The 16,865-nt window shown below is 38.9% G+C and overlaps 1 protein-coding gene across 1 annotated transcript in view; it reads left to right on the top strand.

The window, feature by feature from the left end:
* The window catches only part of ANKS1B (ankyrin repeat and sterile alpha motif domain containing 1B), a 417,422-nt gene that overhangs the window by 241,955 nt on the left and 158,602 nt on the right, over positions 1 to 16,865 (top strand). The window contains 1 exon segment of the mRNA XM_036400345.2: positions 4,112 to 4,210. Within this exon segment, the coding sequence (XP_036256238.1) occupies positions 4,112 to 4,210 (99 nt within the window).

The raw sequence follows: 16,865 nt of genomic DNA, 5'->3' as shown, positions 1-16,865 counted from the left end.
CAGCCTAAAGCTAGAAGTCCCCCAAATCTTCTATTTCTTATGTAAATCTTTTTCCTTTGCAGGGGAGAAAGAAAACTTTAAATTCAAAGTCAATTTGTTCTTTCTTTTTTCAGTCATTTTGTTCCCCACAGCTCATATCTTCCAACTTTAGTGGCTGAATTTCCAGAGAAGTCTAGTGATACATCTGCCAACTCTTTTAAAGCTTCTGTACCATTTTACTTAGGTGACAGAACCAGACATTAGAATTTTTCATGATAGTTCCCAGCACAAAAAATATGTCAGGGAAGATTAAAAACATAGGTACAAAAGGAAGAATGTGAAACATACAGTCATGCCTGCAATTCTAATATGTTGTTCAATGTTTTATTATCTTATGGGACAAATCTTCAGCATTCTTTTGTTTCTGCAAAAGGTAGAATGCATATGGGTGCTTAGGTCTAATCCAGAATTTCTGGGAATGACTGTATTTAGGTGGAGAATGCAAGAGGTGGTTTTGTATTGAACAACCCATATAAATGCCAGTGACATCTTTATCTCATAATGTATCATTATGCATTTTGTTCTGAACTCATTTATAGGAACTATCTCAGAATTTGGCAAAATTTCTGGTTTTTTAAAATTATGTTGTTTTTCATATGCCTCCAGTCTCCCACATGCAGTTTTTCCTTCGGTCTTGAGCCCAACTGTTCTGTGAAACTACTGCCTTCTTGCTCAGGAGATGAGCTTCCAATGTGTGCTTACAGGGAAAAAGATGATGATCCTGGGAGTTGTGCAGAACCACAGATCTGGGGGGTGGAGGGTTTCAGATGCACTCTTTCCTAACTGGAACTTCAGAAGCAGGATCTTTCCAGTTCATTAGACTATTGTGCATAATTAAGACAGGAATTTCAACAATGTAAGCTGAAGTGTATGCGATCTGAACCTGTCCTTATATAAGCAATTTTTGTTGTGAATTCTCAGTTTTCCTTCCAACTAAGTTTTCCTGTAGACTTAAGAAACTGCAGTATCACATAGTCTCTTATGTTTTCATTATAGAAAGCATAAAGCTCAATAGAGATTGCTCACCCATATTTCCTGTTATAAGAACCTGTTTCGCACATAAGCGTATAAAAGTTAAATCTTTGGACTCAAATTCTCTAGGTGTCTACTAGGATAATTTCTTTTTGGTGAATATTTCAACTAATGTAGCTCAACTATTTTTAAGGATGAAATAATGTGACAAGACATTCTTGCATTCATATTCATTTTAATTATATTTACCATGTCATCTCTAAAGTTAATTGAGGTTACATTTGGTCCAGCTTATAATAGATGGAAGCTAAGAGCAGGGAAAGAACTTCTCCCCTTGTAGCAGAAGGAAGTTAGGTTTTCTTCACTCTTGATGTAGGAACCTGTGGAAAGAGACTGGAAGAGAACAAGAGGAATAATCAGGTAAAAAAAAAATCAGGGAATAGGATTAAGGGGGTAACATGAGCAGATACTTGGAAGATAGGACTGTGAGGGCTAGGCTGTTTCTTTCTCTTCACAGGTATTTCTGCAAATCAAACAGCAGCTTTCTACTGCCATGAGTTTATTCCTCTATACTAAGCAGTAGTGGATTATACTGAGTATCTAAATTTCCCTGGTTTGCTATTGTGGAAAGATGAAAAGTTGTTTTAGTTTCATGGCAGAAGACAATAAAATCAGTTTTACAGGAGGGATGAGTGTCTGCCCCTGTCGATACTTAACGTTGACACAGGAAAGCTCTAAAACCTGAGCACATCCAAAGACAAGGTTGTTGCCTTATTGAGGCAACATGAGTTCCAGGCTTTCCTGAGTTTTAAATATTTGCTTCTGTAACCTTGACCTACTTTAAAAAAATACAATCAGTAATACATAAGGAAAAAACAATAGCAAAGAATTAATAAAATAATGCTTTCTCTGCGATGCAGCAACTACATGCAAATATTTTTCCTGTGCCTGTTAGTTTAATTGAGTTTTAAGCATTGTAATATTTGAAGCTGTGTGCCAAGGTTACTGGCACCAGTAAACAGTGATGAGTACACCGTAATTGTGTGTAAACATCATGCAGTAATGAAGGTGAAATCTAAAAAACTGTTAAATGAAGTGAAAGCAGTAGCTGCAAACGAAATAGATGCATTTATTAAAATGAATGGAAATGTATAGTCTTTGTTTTGGACTGGATCCTCAGTTGGCTCAGTTCCCTTAAATCCATTTATGCTAGCTATTTCCAGCTGCTGGAGAATCCAGCCCAAAATGGATGGCATTTTCCATGGTTTTTTTCTATAGGTTTACAGCCTCCTTTTGGTTACTTAAAAGAGAAAGGCAGAAAGAGGAAATTATATTTTTGTGTGTTTACCAGGGAGATGAAGGAGGTATTACCCCCATTAATCACTATCACTGGTTGCACAGCCCATGCTGCAGGCACTCTTATATCAGATGCTCTACTTAAGCTGGCATCATTGCACAGCTTCTCCTGGTAGAGCAGGTTTCTGCCTGCGCTATTCTGAATGCTGCACACAGATTGTCTCAGGGTATGATTTGCAGATTTGTAGTCTTAAACCATACCACTTACTGTAAAATATAGTTTAAAATATAATAGCTTTGCAAAGTTTCCTCGATTGCCTTAAAAAGACATCACCTAGATTTTGCAGGGTACTCTGTGGAGTAGCACTTGAGAATCCTCAGGGGTGCACTTGTAAATTAATCAGTCCATCTGAAAAGAGTGAAAATTTAGCAGCTGAACAGAGTGAAGTCTTCCATATTCCAGGGTGATTTTTGAAAGAAATCCATGCTGCTTTGGGACAGGAGATTTTATTTTCAGAAAGAAGTCACATCCTTCATTAAGCCCTGACTCAGCAAAGCATTTAAGCATGTTCTGTTATGTGCCTGTTTGCTTTTCATTTTTCCACTTCTTAAGAGCTGTGCTAAGTCAGGAGCAGCAAGCCAAATGGAAAGCTAGACATGAAGTTTTCATGGATTTGCTCTCATAACGCCAAAGTGATCAAATTAAATGAATACAAGTAAGAATTCTTGCTTCTAGTAAATTAGTGTTATGAGACTCCAACAAGGGTAAGAGATCAGGACAGGTCATCAGTTTTTTCAGGTTTTATTTTCAACTGTAATAGAAACTTTCTTAAAACAAAATATATTTTTAAAAAGCTGAGATTTTTCTCTGAAATGATAAGCTCAAAAAAGAATACAAGATTGCCAGCTATTCCAACTTGATCCTTGTCTTCAATTCCCCTTTTGAGCCACTCTTGTGTCTCCAATGAGTCCTTCAATAGTCACTGACAGCTCTTTAGACCATCAACTTTCAAATGCTGGACTTATTAGGTGGTATCAGACTCCTTGAATTTAGGAATTGTATTGTCCTGTTTGTGTAGTTCCTACTGCTAGCAACTCCTAGCTAGCCATCCATCAAGAGATGCTTGAATTGTGGATGTTTATTTCATTGACTTTTCTGGGCAATTATTTTGTGTATTATTTGAACAGATGGTCTTTTTCAGCTATTTGAATGTTTGGAACTATTTGACCTGCCCACGAGCCGGAAAATAAAAGCAGTGACAAGTAAAGTTAGGATTGAACTGGTACAGTTAAATGGGAGATGGGGACTGCATAGTTTGTTGACACCAGTCCCTTTCTTCATCATTTTACTCTCAATGAACTAAATAATTTTATCCTTATCCACTCTCCTCATCTTATTCTGTTTTGATTTTTTTTCAGTCTGGAGGGAAATGAACATCATAAATAGATAGTTGAGGTAGGAGGTGAATTGAAAAAATTGAGAGTTTCTGAACAATTCTGTAGTCATGTCCATGGTTCCAAATGAAAGAGCAATCACATCTGGTATTTGGCTTGAGTGAGAGCTACAATTTCTCCACCAGCAGTGCTGCCAGCAGTGTAGCAATAGTTCATGGGTTCAAGCACCTGCCACCATATTTTATTATTGTGAAAATGAATGCAATCATCAGTAATTTATTATTCTTGTCACATGCTATAAGTTAAGCAAAGTGTTCTCTTTTAAATGTGACAGAAGGGCCTGTTTCAGGGTATTGAGGGCATCTGTTAAGTTTTCAATTTTTATTCCACTTTTTTTCCCCATTTTTAGGGAAGCAACGTGATGGAGGACCAGGATCTCCTGGAAATAGGAATCCTTAACTCTGGGCACAGACAGAGAATACTCCAAGCAATCCAGCTTCTCCCAAAGGTATAGTTTCTGTTATTATGCAACTGAGGGAACTAACCCCTGCAGTATTCACATTATTTAAAACACTTTTTGGAATGGAGATAGATGTAACTCTACTGGTTTTGTAGACACATTTTTTTGCGTATGCAAATATGGTGTAAAATAATGTCAATGTATTGAACTCCCTTTGCATAGATGTAGTTGACAAAGCAAAGGGAACTAAAATCTGTAATTTGACGTGACGGCTGTTTAGAATGAATTTGAATTCCTTTTGACCTTTCCGCCTATTTATAGACTGCCATTACACATGTGTAAATAAGGCTGTCCATGAATCCCAGAATGCCTTTCTTAACATAGGAGTTGCCCTGGAAATACTTTGCCCCTTATATAAGTACTCATAAAAGCATTGGAGGAAAGATTGTTTCCTAGTACCTGCCTTTTGTGTGACATACGGAGACTTCCTGCAGGCTGCATATTTCATTTTCTGCTATGTATATGAATTTTGCTTCTCAGCTGCAGACAGAAAAGCTTGCAGCCATTTTCCCAATCATTTTTAGTGCTAGCCAATTTAAAATCTAGATTTTAAAATCAGTGATAGAATATTCTGCATACCAGAATGTATCACTGGAGGCTCCTACTACCATTCCAAACTAGAGATAGTGGACCTAACATGAAAAATTACTACTTTGATTTGGAAAATTTTAAAAGGAAAATGAATGATGAATAGCAGACACCAGTAGGGCTCAGAAGGCTGTCACATGTGATGCTGATACTTCGTGCAAAATACTAAGGCAGGAATAAAATCAAGTGTAAAGTGCACTGAGTGTTCTGGTAGCAGCATATCAGAAGTAATTGAGGTAAATAGAGATTATTCCACTTGAAGTTTCTTAATGCTGAAGAATGACAAGAGTTATTAAAGGATTTTTCAGTTTAGATCATGTAAAAGGCTTTTTGATGCATCAAGGCTTCCTGGATGGATGACTTGTAAGAAAGAGCACAAAGGTTTCTTTTGTATGGGAAAATCAGAAGTTGTGAAGCAATTTCTGTGTCTGGAGGTGTTAGTCAATCCATATATACTGCAATGTGAGTCTGCACACGGAAACACCAAAGATCAATAAAAAGAACCATTTTCCACGTACCATATTAGACAAATGAGATAAATGGTACAAGAAGCAGGGTATTAAAAGTAGCATTTGATGAATTTAAAAAGATATTAAAGGTTTATCTATGAATTTATGAATTTTTCAGGAACACTATCATTCAAACAAAAATTTTGTAATCTTTAGCTGAGCTTGTAGCTGATGATATCTTTATACTGTTTCTCATGCTTCTTAGAGAGATCAGCTTTCATGTGGTTTTGTTAACATTCTTCAAAATTATTGTTAATATATCATCATGTTAGTGCTGTCTGCACTCGGTGGCTGGTGTTTATGAAAGCATTGCTAATATGGTCTGCTTTTGGAGAGTTTAGTAATGCTGAGAGCAGATTCTGTTATAAAGCTACACCTCAGTCCTTTTAACATCTTGATGTGAGACAGGATCGCACCTGCTTGATGTGAGACAGGATCGAGATCTGGAGGTACTCTTGAAACCAGTTGAGAACAGGATGGTTATGCAGTTACTCAGAAGAATTCTGTACCAAAGATAGTTAAGTAACACAAGATGGCTTGAAGCATGTGCTGGATAATGGTGGGATAGTTTTTTAGCTTCTTCCCTGTTGAGCTAAAAAGGCAGTCCCTAAGGACCACATTTTTAACTTGTCTTTGATGCAAGGATGTTACACCAAATCAAATGCAGTTGCAAGCTGAAGTTGTGGATCATGTTTCTCCATGTAAATGACTCAGCAATGTAAGGGAGCTTACACAGTAAAAACACATAATTTCCTATATAAACTGAGTTCTTTTGAAGGCAGGTTATAGAGCCCAAAAATTAGGATCATGGGAAGTTTTATCTAACGTAACACACCCTTGTTGTATTCACAACAGCTTGCTAAATACATAAAACACTTTCACATCCTGCAACAAACCATTAAACATTGCTGTATTTCTATTTGTGTGTTGATAAGTTCAGCTCTGTCATCCTGCATTCAAAATAGTGCATGCCATCTAAATATATTAAGACCTCAAACCGTAATTGGAGTCTCACTAATTTGAATCTCATTAGATAAAAATTCTGTTAGTTTGTTTGTTTTGAACATGTACCTCTTTTCTGTTCCTCATTTAATTTAAATCTCGATGACTCCATGCGTTTTTAACTTAATGACATTGCTGATGATGTTATTTTTAGTTCTACCAATAATGTTTCCTATCTTGAGATACTTTTTTGCTCTTAGTTTGAGGTGGAAGTTAAGTGCTTTAAAAAACACCTATCAAACAACACTTTCTTAAAGCCCCAGGCAGCACTGAGTTAAAAGTTAAAAGGGTAAAAATCAAGCAACAAATCTATCATCAAGGTTTTAAAATAGCTTTTTTAAAAGCTTTTTTTGTTGTTCTGATACATATTCATCTCTGCAGCCTGGAAATGCAGCAGGTATTTAGTAGCTGAAATTTTTTACTCATAACTGCTTCCTTCCTAAAGAGTATTGAATTTCTAGATATCAAAAACCAGTATCCTTATTAGGAACCATTCTCTGGAGCTTGAAGTGGTTTTAAATAGGAAAAAAAACCCCTCACATTTTGGCCAAATATAGATTAATTAAGCATTGTGGTCTCTTAAGCAGGTATAAAAGGGTGTGTTTACCTGGATTTCTCAAAATGTTTTCTTTCCCATTATATTCTGTATTTGAGAAGAACATTTCATAAGAGGAAAAATTAGTATGTTCACCAGTAGGTAGGTAAGGTTGAAACCTTTGAGACAGAATGCTTCTTTCCAAAATACTCTTCATTTTTGTTGGATTAGAGCTTGTAGCTCTAATTCTTGTCTTGTACCAATGTAATTTAAATTTCTCAAGTTTCACCTTAATATTAACTAGAGCACTTTATGGCTTATTTTAATAATATAAGGTAAGATAGTCTGGTAGAAATATCATTTGCAAAATTAATTCTTGAAATAGAAGTATTTTATACATTACATCAGTCTTAAAGCAAATTTCATAGCAGAGTTTATTGCATTTAAGACTTTTGTATGAAAAAATGAAATCAATAAATTTTTGGAGGAGGATTTTATATGCTTTATTGAAAGGAAATTCAGATATGTTGAGAAGTGGAGATAACATATAAAAGGATACTGAAGCTGCAAATTATTGAGAAAAAAATTAATACTGAGAAAAGAATTGTGTGCAGTGTATGCTTAATTGACTAAGAAAGTAATAACAGTCATGGCATAAAATTTTAGTCACACTTAGGTTACATAGAAAATCTAAGGAGCATTGGCCAGCTGTTTCAGCATCCCAAACCTATGTGTGAGTGACTTCTCAGTGGGTTCTTCAAAAAGTTGGGTTTTTTTAAATTACAATTATCCTAGGTTATCTCAAAATTTATCCAAGAAAAAGGATTGGTTCTGTGTGGGATGCTCAGTGTATGGCTCCTTCTCCCAGCATATAATGGGAACACATGCTCTCATTTGACAGATGGAAGAAAGATGTTAGCTGAGAGCAGCTTTCTCCTGGCTTCAGAGCTATTCTTAAAGCAGCTTGTTCCTTCCTGCACAGAGAGGTCTCAGCACAAAGCAGGTTTGGGAATAGCAGTGGTGTGCAGGCAGCCAGCCTCTTTTCTTGGGTGCTTTGCAGAACGAGACAAGAAGTAGGATTTGAGCAGGCTATGAGCACATCCTGTCTGCAAGTGGTGTTGTAAAGCTCTGCTTCCAAAAGTGCTGGACTTATTACTCATATGTAACACTCTTGTGCAAGCACAGTGAGTCTGGCATTTAGGAAAGCAGAACGACTGTTCTGCTTTGTGCTGACATGTGCATGTGCTCATTAACTATGCTGTGTATGTAAGAGAGAAAGATCACATCATGTGATCTTTGCTGCTGCCATATTGCTATTGGCTTAGACATTGCAGAGTTCAGCAAGATGCCAGTCCTGGTGTTTAATTACCTCCCATTTAGCACTTCCATTCCTAAGACAGGTTCCAAACTAGGAGATGCTGCAAAATCTTGATGACCCTTTCTGACTCTGACTTCTTGTTTCTGGTCTGCTGGAAGTGAAGATGAAAAATGGGATTCCAAGGACGTGCTTTTTACTCTGCTGTTTTCCCTGCTTCTTATGCCTCTGGATGTTACTTTTCTGGTTTGAGGGGAGGCCACTCACATGCTTAGTGCACCACTTGCAAGACCTTTAGCCACAAGGACAGAAAAAAGCAATTAGAATCCAGTATAACACATGAATTTTTCAAGTCTGAAATACAAATGGGTAGTCTATGTTGTTTAAGTAATGCAGCACAATAGGAATGAATCAGTAGAAGCAATTAGATACATGCAAGATATAGTTCCAGGTGTTTACTTCAGACCGACTTTAGACTAGTCCCACAGACTTCTCCAGGCATGTCCTTCAAATCTCACTGATGAAAGAAGTATCATAAACATTCTCCTTCTTATCTGAGCCTACCAGAGAGCCACTCTAGACATGACATGCTGACATTTATCTGTATCGTGTAGATAACAGTAGCATGCAGCTGGTCCTGCCACTGTTGCCATACAGGATGTCCTACTTACTTTCCTGCTTCTTGTATACTTTCTTATTTGCGATTGGCTCCACAGTATCTTCTGGCTGCCCTGAGAATAGTCAGCAGGCAAGGAGATACGCTACATTAGAGGAAGTGCTATCCCCTTTTTTTGGTAACCGGACTGGGATGATAACCCGAAGGAGCTGACTTAAACTTTTTCATGAGATCAAAAGTCATAGCTTCCACTTAGTCCACTAATTTCATCTTTAGATCTTCTTAAGATTACATTTTATGCAATGGATATGTCCAAACTGTTGCATACATTATCACTGAATGACAACTGTTATTCCTTTGTCCCACATATTGTATCTGATGAAGAACTGGGAAGTTTCTTCATTCTTCTGGATTGGAATGGTTTACATTTCTCCAGAAAAAAGAAAAAAACAAACACAAAATCCCCCAGGTGTGCATCTATTTTCCTTTAAATTTGGAAGACAGATTCCAACTGAAAAAACCGTAGAATGGATAGCTACTGCAATTCTGACAATCTTAGGTAGGAAACATTGAACTCAGGGGTATTCTGGACCTTGCATTGAGGCAAGATCCTGAATCAAGCACTGCTGTGAAGTGAATGTGCCTGTACTGTCTTTTTCTAACAAGCTCCACAAGAAGACAGAAGGCTTTTGATTAGTGGAAAGAAAAGTCTAACATTAATAGAACACAAGCTTGAATAGTTAACTTTTAAAATATGTGACAGGCTAGATGGAATAGAAACCCAAAAAGTTTATATACAGTTCTTCCTAACCTGCTGTCTCTCTGCAGGCAGACCCTGTTTCACTCAGTGCCTTTCTACCAGCAGCACATGCAAAGTCCTCTCAGGTCCTTCATCATTTGTGCCCATCCCCTGTGAAAGCTGCTCCTCTGCCCCTGACTGCAGGCTCAATTTCTGCCCAGGCACTGCAGGAACCAGCTCCGTGTGGTGCCCCTGTTCCAGCCAGGCTCTCTGGGCTTCAGAAGTGTCACTCTTCTGAGCCTTTTCTTTCGGTGCTCTAGAGGAGGAATGATCTCCTCTTCCAACAATAGGACTCCAACTGACCACATTTGTGAAGTACATGATATATAACAGATAGCTGACAAAGACAGGAAACAAGAAAGAACTGCTATATCCCCTATTACAACCACCTAAAATTTCTTAGCTAGGTAGCTGATAGTTTCATGTAAGTTCCCAAAAATGCTCCTTAAAGCTCTTGAATGGGCCAGCAGTGTAAAAGAAAGCATTGCTTGCTTGCATATATGCTTGCTAAAAAGATCTTTCTTCCAAACGAACACAAGCATAAATTCACAGTAATCATAGCCACCATTTAAAATGCAGTGAAAGTCAAGTAATCTCATCCTCCTTGTACAACACATAAAAAGCTTTTGGATAGTGATACTAAGCTCCACTGGATAGTGATACTGCCTTTGGAGAACATAGTATTAATTCTCTATCTGTCTGTGATGATCAGAGAAAACTGGTAACAGACCATGCTACTGAATTTACCTTGATTTTTCTAGTGCATATGTGATTACTTTGAAGCCCTGTTTGTGTTTATTTGGCCACCTTTCAGAGACAAAAAACTCAAGTGCCTTTTATCCTAATGTAAAATGCTCTATCAACATAGCAGTGATATATGTTTTTTAAAAGTCTGTTATGCAGACAGTCTCTTGAGAGGGGTTTCTCAAACCATTAGTATACTACTTGACATTGCTATGTTATTATGAGAAAGAACTCTTTCTGGCTTTTGCTTTCTATTCATTTCAAAGGAAGTGATACTGATGATATGTCATTAGGACCTAAGAGAGAAATTTCATATGTTTTGTATCTTCCTCCATACTTTTTTGAATCATATTTTCTTAAATATTTTTTCTCTAAATCCTTTGGGCTTCAATTCCTAGCCTTTTCCACAGTCAGCACATGAAAATCTTCTGCAGTGAAAGAGCTGACATTGGTATTGCTCTCTAAACAGCTGAGTGAACTGGTAGTAGTGTCTGTGGAAGAACAATAGTGCCCCTATTTATGAGCAGTTAATATTTGAAACACTGTCATGACTTGCAGCTCAGAGATTTTACATTGATCTGAATCAAACAGTGTGCAACTTACTTGGATGCTTGACATCACTGGTGCTTGTGTTGTAGCTGGTTCAAAATGATTGAAATATCCATGGAAATATACTCAGTAGGTAGGAGGGAATTTTTCTTTCAAGAAACATCAATCAACAAGGAAGCCTACGGGGTTTAAATTATCTGTGAGAGGAGTCCAAGATAATAGTTCAGCATAGAAGAAAAGATACAGTCTAAGAGTCATGACCTGTTAATGAAGATTGGGGTAAGATGCAACTAAACTGAATCTCTGGAAAAGTAAAAGGGCAGCACTTACAGACAGATATTTCAAAGTGGTTTTATTTAAAAACTCAATAACATTTTATATGAAAAGCAGATACTATTAATGATACTGTCACATCTAGATAACCAATATGTCTGTCAGTAATTGTTTGAAAGGAAAACATTCAGGTAACTATGAATGACAGTTAATAAAGTTGGTATTATTAAAAAACAGAAAGAGACAAGAGGACAGATACTGAAATTTTAATAATTTTAATTTTAGAAAGCCTGTTTTAGATAAAAGAGTAGTTCTTTGTTCATGACAAAGCAAAATAATGGTTTTGTGCTGAAAACAATAGTAAATATTCTAGTTCCGAGATTAATGTTTGGTGATAGTAGCAACTGTCCTGCCAGGGCAGGTGGGCTGGGAGCTCAGAGGTGAGTAGGGCAGGGACAGTGGCAGTGACTGTGAGCAGCCACATCCCAGGGCAAATCAACAGGACACTCACAGGGATAGGGACAGGGCAAGGTCACCTTGGAGGGTCAGTCAGTGTTTGAGGAGGAACAAATGTGGCTGGGCACAGACATACTTACAGCATAGCTTAGGTAAGTGTCAGGACATGGACCTGAGTTCAGATGCAGCTCCTGCAAAAGGTGGGGTCTGGCTAAAGCCCTGGCCAAACTTCCCACTGCTCTTCCTCACACAGATCTGATCCAAGGCTAAGCAGCTGCACTACCTGCAGCATGGCCTTGAATACTAGCAGACAAAAATCTGGGAGAGGGAAAATGCTTGCAGAATCAGCTGCTGCCCTACAACAGACCAGTGTTTTTTCATGTGGGCTGTTGAGTGACCCAATAACAGTTTTGTCTATTGGCACCAAATCCAAACACTGAAATTGTCACATCCATTTCAGTTGTTCTCTTGTTTATTGTATTGTTCACCTGTGTTTACTTGCCTGCAGCCCTTTGCAACTCTGTTGTAGTAGAGGAATATCAATTTTAACAATTCTTTTGATGGAGATCTCCAGTGGGAATTGAGAATTTAGAAACTTGCCATGTTGTATTTACTTTTCATAGAGGCTGATGGGTTAGCAGAAGTATGGACCAGACTGCGTGGGTTTTCTCAAATCAGGATGCCAAAAAAAAAAAATTAAAATCACAATCTATTAAATGTAAAGATCAAATAGTAAGAAACACAAGAAATATTTTGCATAACATGCCCTATCTGAATAGGTTGAAAATTGTTTTGATGGTGCATCAATTTTCTTTGTTAGTGAAAGAAAACAAAAATACCTTATATTTTCTGAAACTCAAGTGTTCCCTGTGGGTCTGTTCTCTGTCTTCATGACTTCTCTATACTAGATTTTTCTTATTCCATTTATCAGGTTCTTGCCTTACAAGTGTCTATTTAAGCATACCCTTTGTAAAATCAGTATGCCAGAGAGGAGTGATGCAGGCACACTGCAACGTGAATATGAGAGTTTAAGCTCAAAGCATTATGTTTCTGTCACACTTCCATTGTTTCTCATAAAGTAGGAATGTATATTAGTAGGCAAAAATGGGAGACTGGCTTTTACTATTTGCAGTCACCCCTGCACAGTCAGGAGAACCTATACAAAACCCATGATTTCTAACCCTCTAAAGCTTCTTGATAATTTACCGGTTCAGTGTATTTTCAAGCTAGCAATAGTTACATTTCCATAGAAAGACAATATGTGCAGAATAGTGTTGATAATTGAGGCTATTTCATAACTTTTTCTACCTCATTCTACTTTTATTTTTGCCACTATTGTAGGTTACTTTAAAATTCATTATAACAGTGCGGTGTAACAAACTGCACAGGTAGAGGCTTTATAAGTTTTATCTTTAATAGCTTTAATGACTATCTTGAAAGTCTTCACTTGTGTCACCGAGAGGCATTTGTGAAAGAGAAATTGCAGCTTTTACTTCCTGGCAGCTTAACAAAATTCAGAAAAATTAGATGCCAGAGGTATTTCTTAGTTTTTTATGAAAACAAGATTTATGACATTAGGTGGCTGTGTTTCTATATAGATGTAAATGGTGCACTTCTGTGTATGGTATGCTGTCAATTCCATTCCAATAATATCTGATTCAGTTGTCCAATCTCAGGGAACTTAGCAGACGGTGAGAAATATAAAACATGTTAAATTCCCATGCCATGAAAAATGTGAGCAAGTAGAGGAAAGAGACTTTTTTTTAAACCTTCCCTGGGGATGGAAAAATATAGTGCAGGTTCAGCTGTTAGAAAATAACATATAGCCTGGTAGTAATAAAGCCTCTTATTTGGCCTTATCATAATGCAGAGCACTAGGGCTCAGGAGCTCAGTCCCTGGGTAGGGACCGGGTGCCCGAAGCTCGCTCGCTCATGCCAAGACCGCAGGGCTACCATCTAGCAAGCATGGTGATTATCAGCTCTATAGTGATTGCAAGCTCTCAGGATTTCAGCTCTGCTTGCTAGGTAGTGGTGCCCTGGGCTTGAGGCTGCAGCAGACAGAGAGAGAGGAGAAGGAGAAGGCGCAGGCTGTTCCACGAAGATGGCTTTATTTGGGGAGGTCCGTGAAGGGTCTCTGCTCTTCTTCTTTCTCAACTAATGGGGTACAGTATGCTTCTTTTATAGGGTTGGAAAGGATCCAAGCTTGACCAATGGGTAAGGGGTTAACATGACATTGCCTTATAGGGTTACAGAGGTAGGTTAAGGGGTGGAGGACAAGAAAACAGGAATTTTCTTTTGCTGTTTCAGCATTCCTATTGTTCATATCCTCCATGGTGCTTTTCCTAAATCTATGGGGTTTACTACAACTCCACTTTCTGGTTTTACAAAAAAGGCATTCGCTATAGTTCTTTTGAAACAGTGAACAAGGCACGAGAACATAGCTAACACAATAACAACTACAAGGAGAATCAACAACATTCCCTTAATCAAGGATGCAGCCCATCCTGTTAATCCCCATTGCCCAAAAAGTTCATTGACCCAGTCTGGGATTCTTTCTACTTTCAAGTCCTTCACGAGATCTTTCAGTTTCTGGATGTTCGCATGGATGGATTCCGAGCGTGAAGAGAGGTTGAAGCAGCACATCCCTTTGAAGTCTTCACAGCCGTGCCCATGGGCAAGCAGCAGGAAGTCGATTGCTGCTCGATTTTGGAGCGAAGCCTGTCTTGTGGTTTCTTCTTCCTTTAAGAGATCACTCAAGGCTGCAGATGTAGCGTTAGCTTGTTTACTGAGCCAGCACCCAAGGTGATTGATTTCACCAAGGGCTTTAGCTGCAGCTACCCAGGGTAAGAACAGGGAGACAGCAATCTTTTTTGGTTTGATCCAATCGTATAATTTAGGATCACAATTTTCATCAAATTCAGTATAGGACCTTTTTTGTCGTTTTGATTCGCTTTCTTTTTTCCAATTATGTAACAGGGTGATGTTTGGTGTAAGGGTAGAAAGTTTTCCAAGGGTACAGGGACCTCCCTGGAGTCGGGAGGGGATCCCAGCCCATACTCTGTCACCACAGATGAGAAACATTCCCTTGGGTAATACTTTGGGATGGAGAGAGGACACAGAAATCACACGAGCCGTGTAATTGCACCAATCGTGAGAGTTATAGGCTTTGTTAATTGGTGATATCTCTTTTCGATATGTGTTTTTGTTCTGGTCAATTTCTGGCCAATTGTTTTTTGGACGTCTAAAGTAAAATTTGACGCAGTATGTGGCCTTGGAGGACCCCAACAGATCTAATTCTTGGGGTTCCTCTCGAGCATCTGGCAGAATTTTTGTCCACTCGTCCCAAGTATCAACCACATTGGGTCTCTTACCTGTGGTGCGGAGAATCTCTGAGTTATAGACAGGCCAGTCATCTGCTACAAAGGGAATTCCTACTAGACATGTGGAAAGTGGGTTATCAATGCTTCCCATGGACAAGCACATGTTGTCCTGTTTTAATGTTTTTGCTAAGGTTACCCAAACATTATGGCTAGGCTGTGGGCTAATCCAGCCGAAGGCACACGGTACGGTGAAGAACATCCAGGCAGCAATGAGGACAGCAGCAACGGAGATATTTTTCATCTTTGGGCAGGAATAGGGCTTCTGATAGGGAATATAAGCAGAATTTGTTATCTTTATGATGAGAGGGTTTTCTGCCTTGTTCTTTTCTTGTTCCCCTCCTCCCCCCCTTTTTCTTTTAATTTCTAAGCTACACTATGGGAGGAGGAGTGGGTAGAGGGTTAAGGGGTTTTAAAAGATTAGGGATGGGGAATAACGGTGTTTCTTTTTTTTTTTTTTTTCTTTTTTCTTTCTTTAAATACAAAAAAAACCCAGTGTAACAACATATAGTTCAGAGAACACTTTTGTGTTAAGGCTATCTATGGTCTGATGCAGCAGACTGTTGTTTAGCTTTTCAGTTTTGTCTGCTGTCTTGTAATGGGGTGGTCTGTTCTTGTGTTTGTGGGTATTCGGCGACGTCTTCGTCTCCAGGCAGAGCTGGTTTGGTTTTGAGGTGGTCTTGTGTTTGCCTCAGGAGCGTTCTTGTCCCCGTTTGCAGGAGTAGTGTTCTCAGTGCCTAGGTATGGCTTTATGTTTTTTCTGGGGTACCACCTCGGACCGGATGGTAGTAGCACGCACGCATATCCTCTACCCCAGGTAATCAACTGGTGAGGCCCAGAAATTTGGTGTGTTTCAGGGTCCTTCACGAGCACAGGTGGTTTCTCAGTGAGCTTTGCTTGGGTGGTATTTGCAAAGTGGCGAAGTATTGGTGGGTCAGGCTCTGATGCTGTACAGTTCAGGAAGTTGATGACGTAGAGAGCCTTGCAAAGTCTTTCCACTGGAGATGTGATTCTCATGTCTCTGTTCTGTTGATCAAGGACTCTTTTGAGGGTTTGATGTGTCCTTTCCACGATGGATTGTCCTGTGGGGTTTACAGGTATGCCGGTCTTGTGTGCTATTCCCCATTCACTGAAGAACTCCTTTAACTTGCAGGAAGTGTAGGCTGGTCCATTATCTGTTTTAATCTCTTTTGGTACACCCAGGGCGGCAAAAGCGAGGAGAAAGTGTTTTATTGTGTGCATGGTATTTTCTCCTGCATGTGATGATGCAAATACTGCTCCTGAAAACGTGTCGACCGATACATGCACGTATTTTGATCTTCCAAAAGGTGCGAAGTGAGTTACATCTGTCTGCCACAGCTGGCAGCTATTCAGACCTCGGGGATTGACTCCCATCCCCATGGATGGTATCTGATAGTTCTGACAGTTCGGACACGTAGCCACGATAGCCTTTGCCTGATCCTTTGAGAGCTTAAACATTCTCATAAGGGCAGGTATATTTTGATGAAAAAACGCGTGTGACAACTTTGCCTGGGCAAAGATGTTAGGAACATTAGCAGTTTCTGCTGCCATTGCTAATGCATCCGCTTTTCTGTTGCCTTCTGCAACAAAACCTGGGAGGTCTGTGTGTGACCTCACATGCATTATATGATAAGGTTGCTTTCTGTGGGAGATTAGGTATATTAATTTAGAGAGCAGTTGGTACAACTTTGGATTAGAGACCTCTTTGAGAAGAGCATGTTCTGCTCTCATCGCTATCCCAGCGACATAAGCTGAATCTGTAACCAGATTGAAAGGCTCATTTTCAAACTTTTCAAAGGCTCTGACAATGGCTGCTAATTCTGCGATCTGTGGAGATCCCTCCACTATTTGTATGTCAG

The sequence above is a fragment of the Molothrus ater genome, chromosome 5 (assembly GCF_012460135.2).
Source record: "Molothrus ater isolate BHLD 08-10-18 breed brown headed cowbird chromosome 5, BPBGC_Mater_1.1, whole genome shotgun sequence".
NCBI classification, from domain to species: Eukaryota; Metazoa; Chordata; class Aves; order Passeriformes; family Icteridae; genus Molothrus; species Molothrus ater.
The sequence above is the reverse complement of the archived record's forward strand: the minus strand, read 5'-3'. Positions and strand labels throughout refer to the sequence as shown.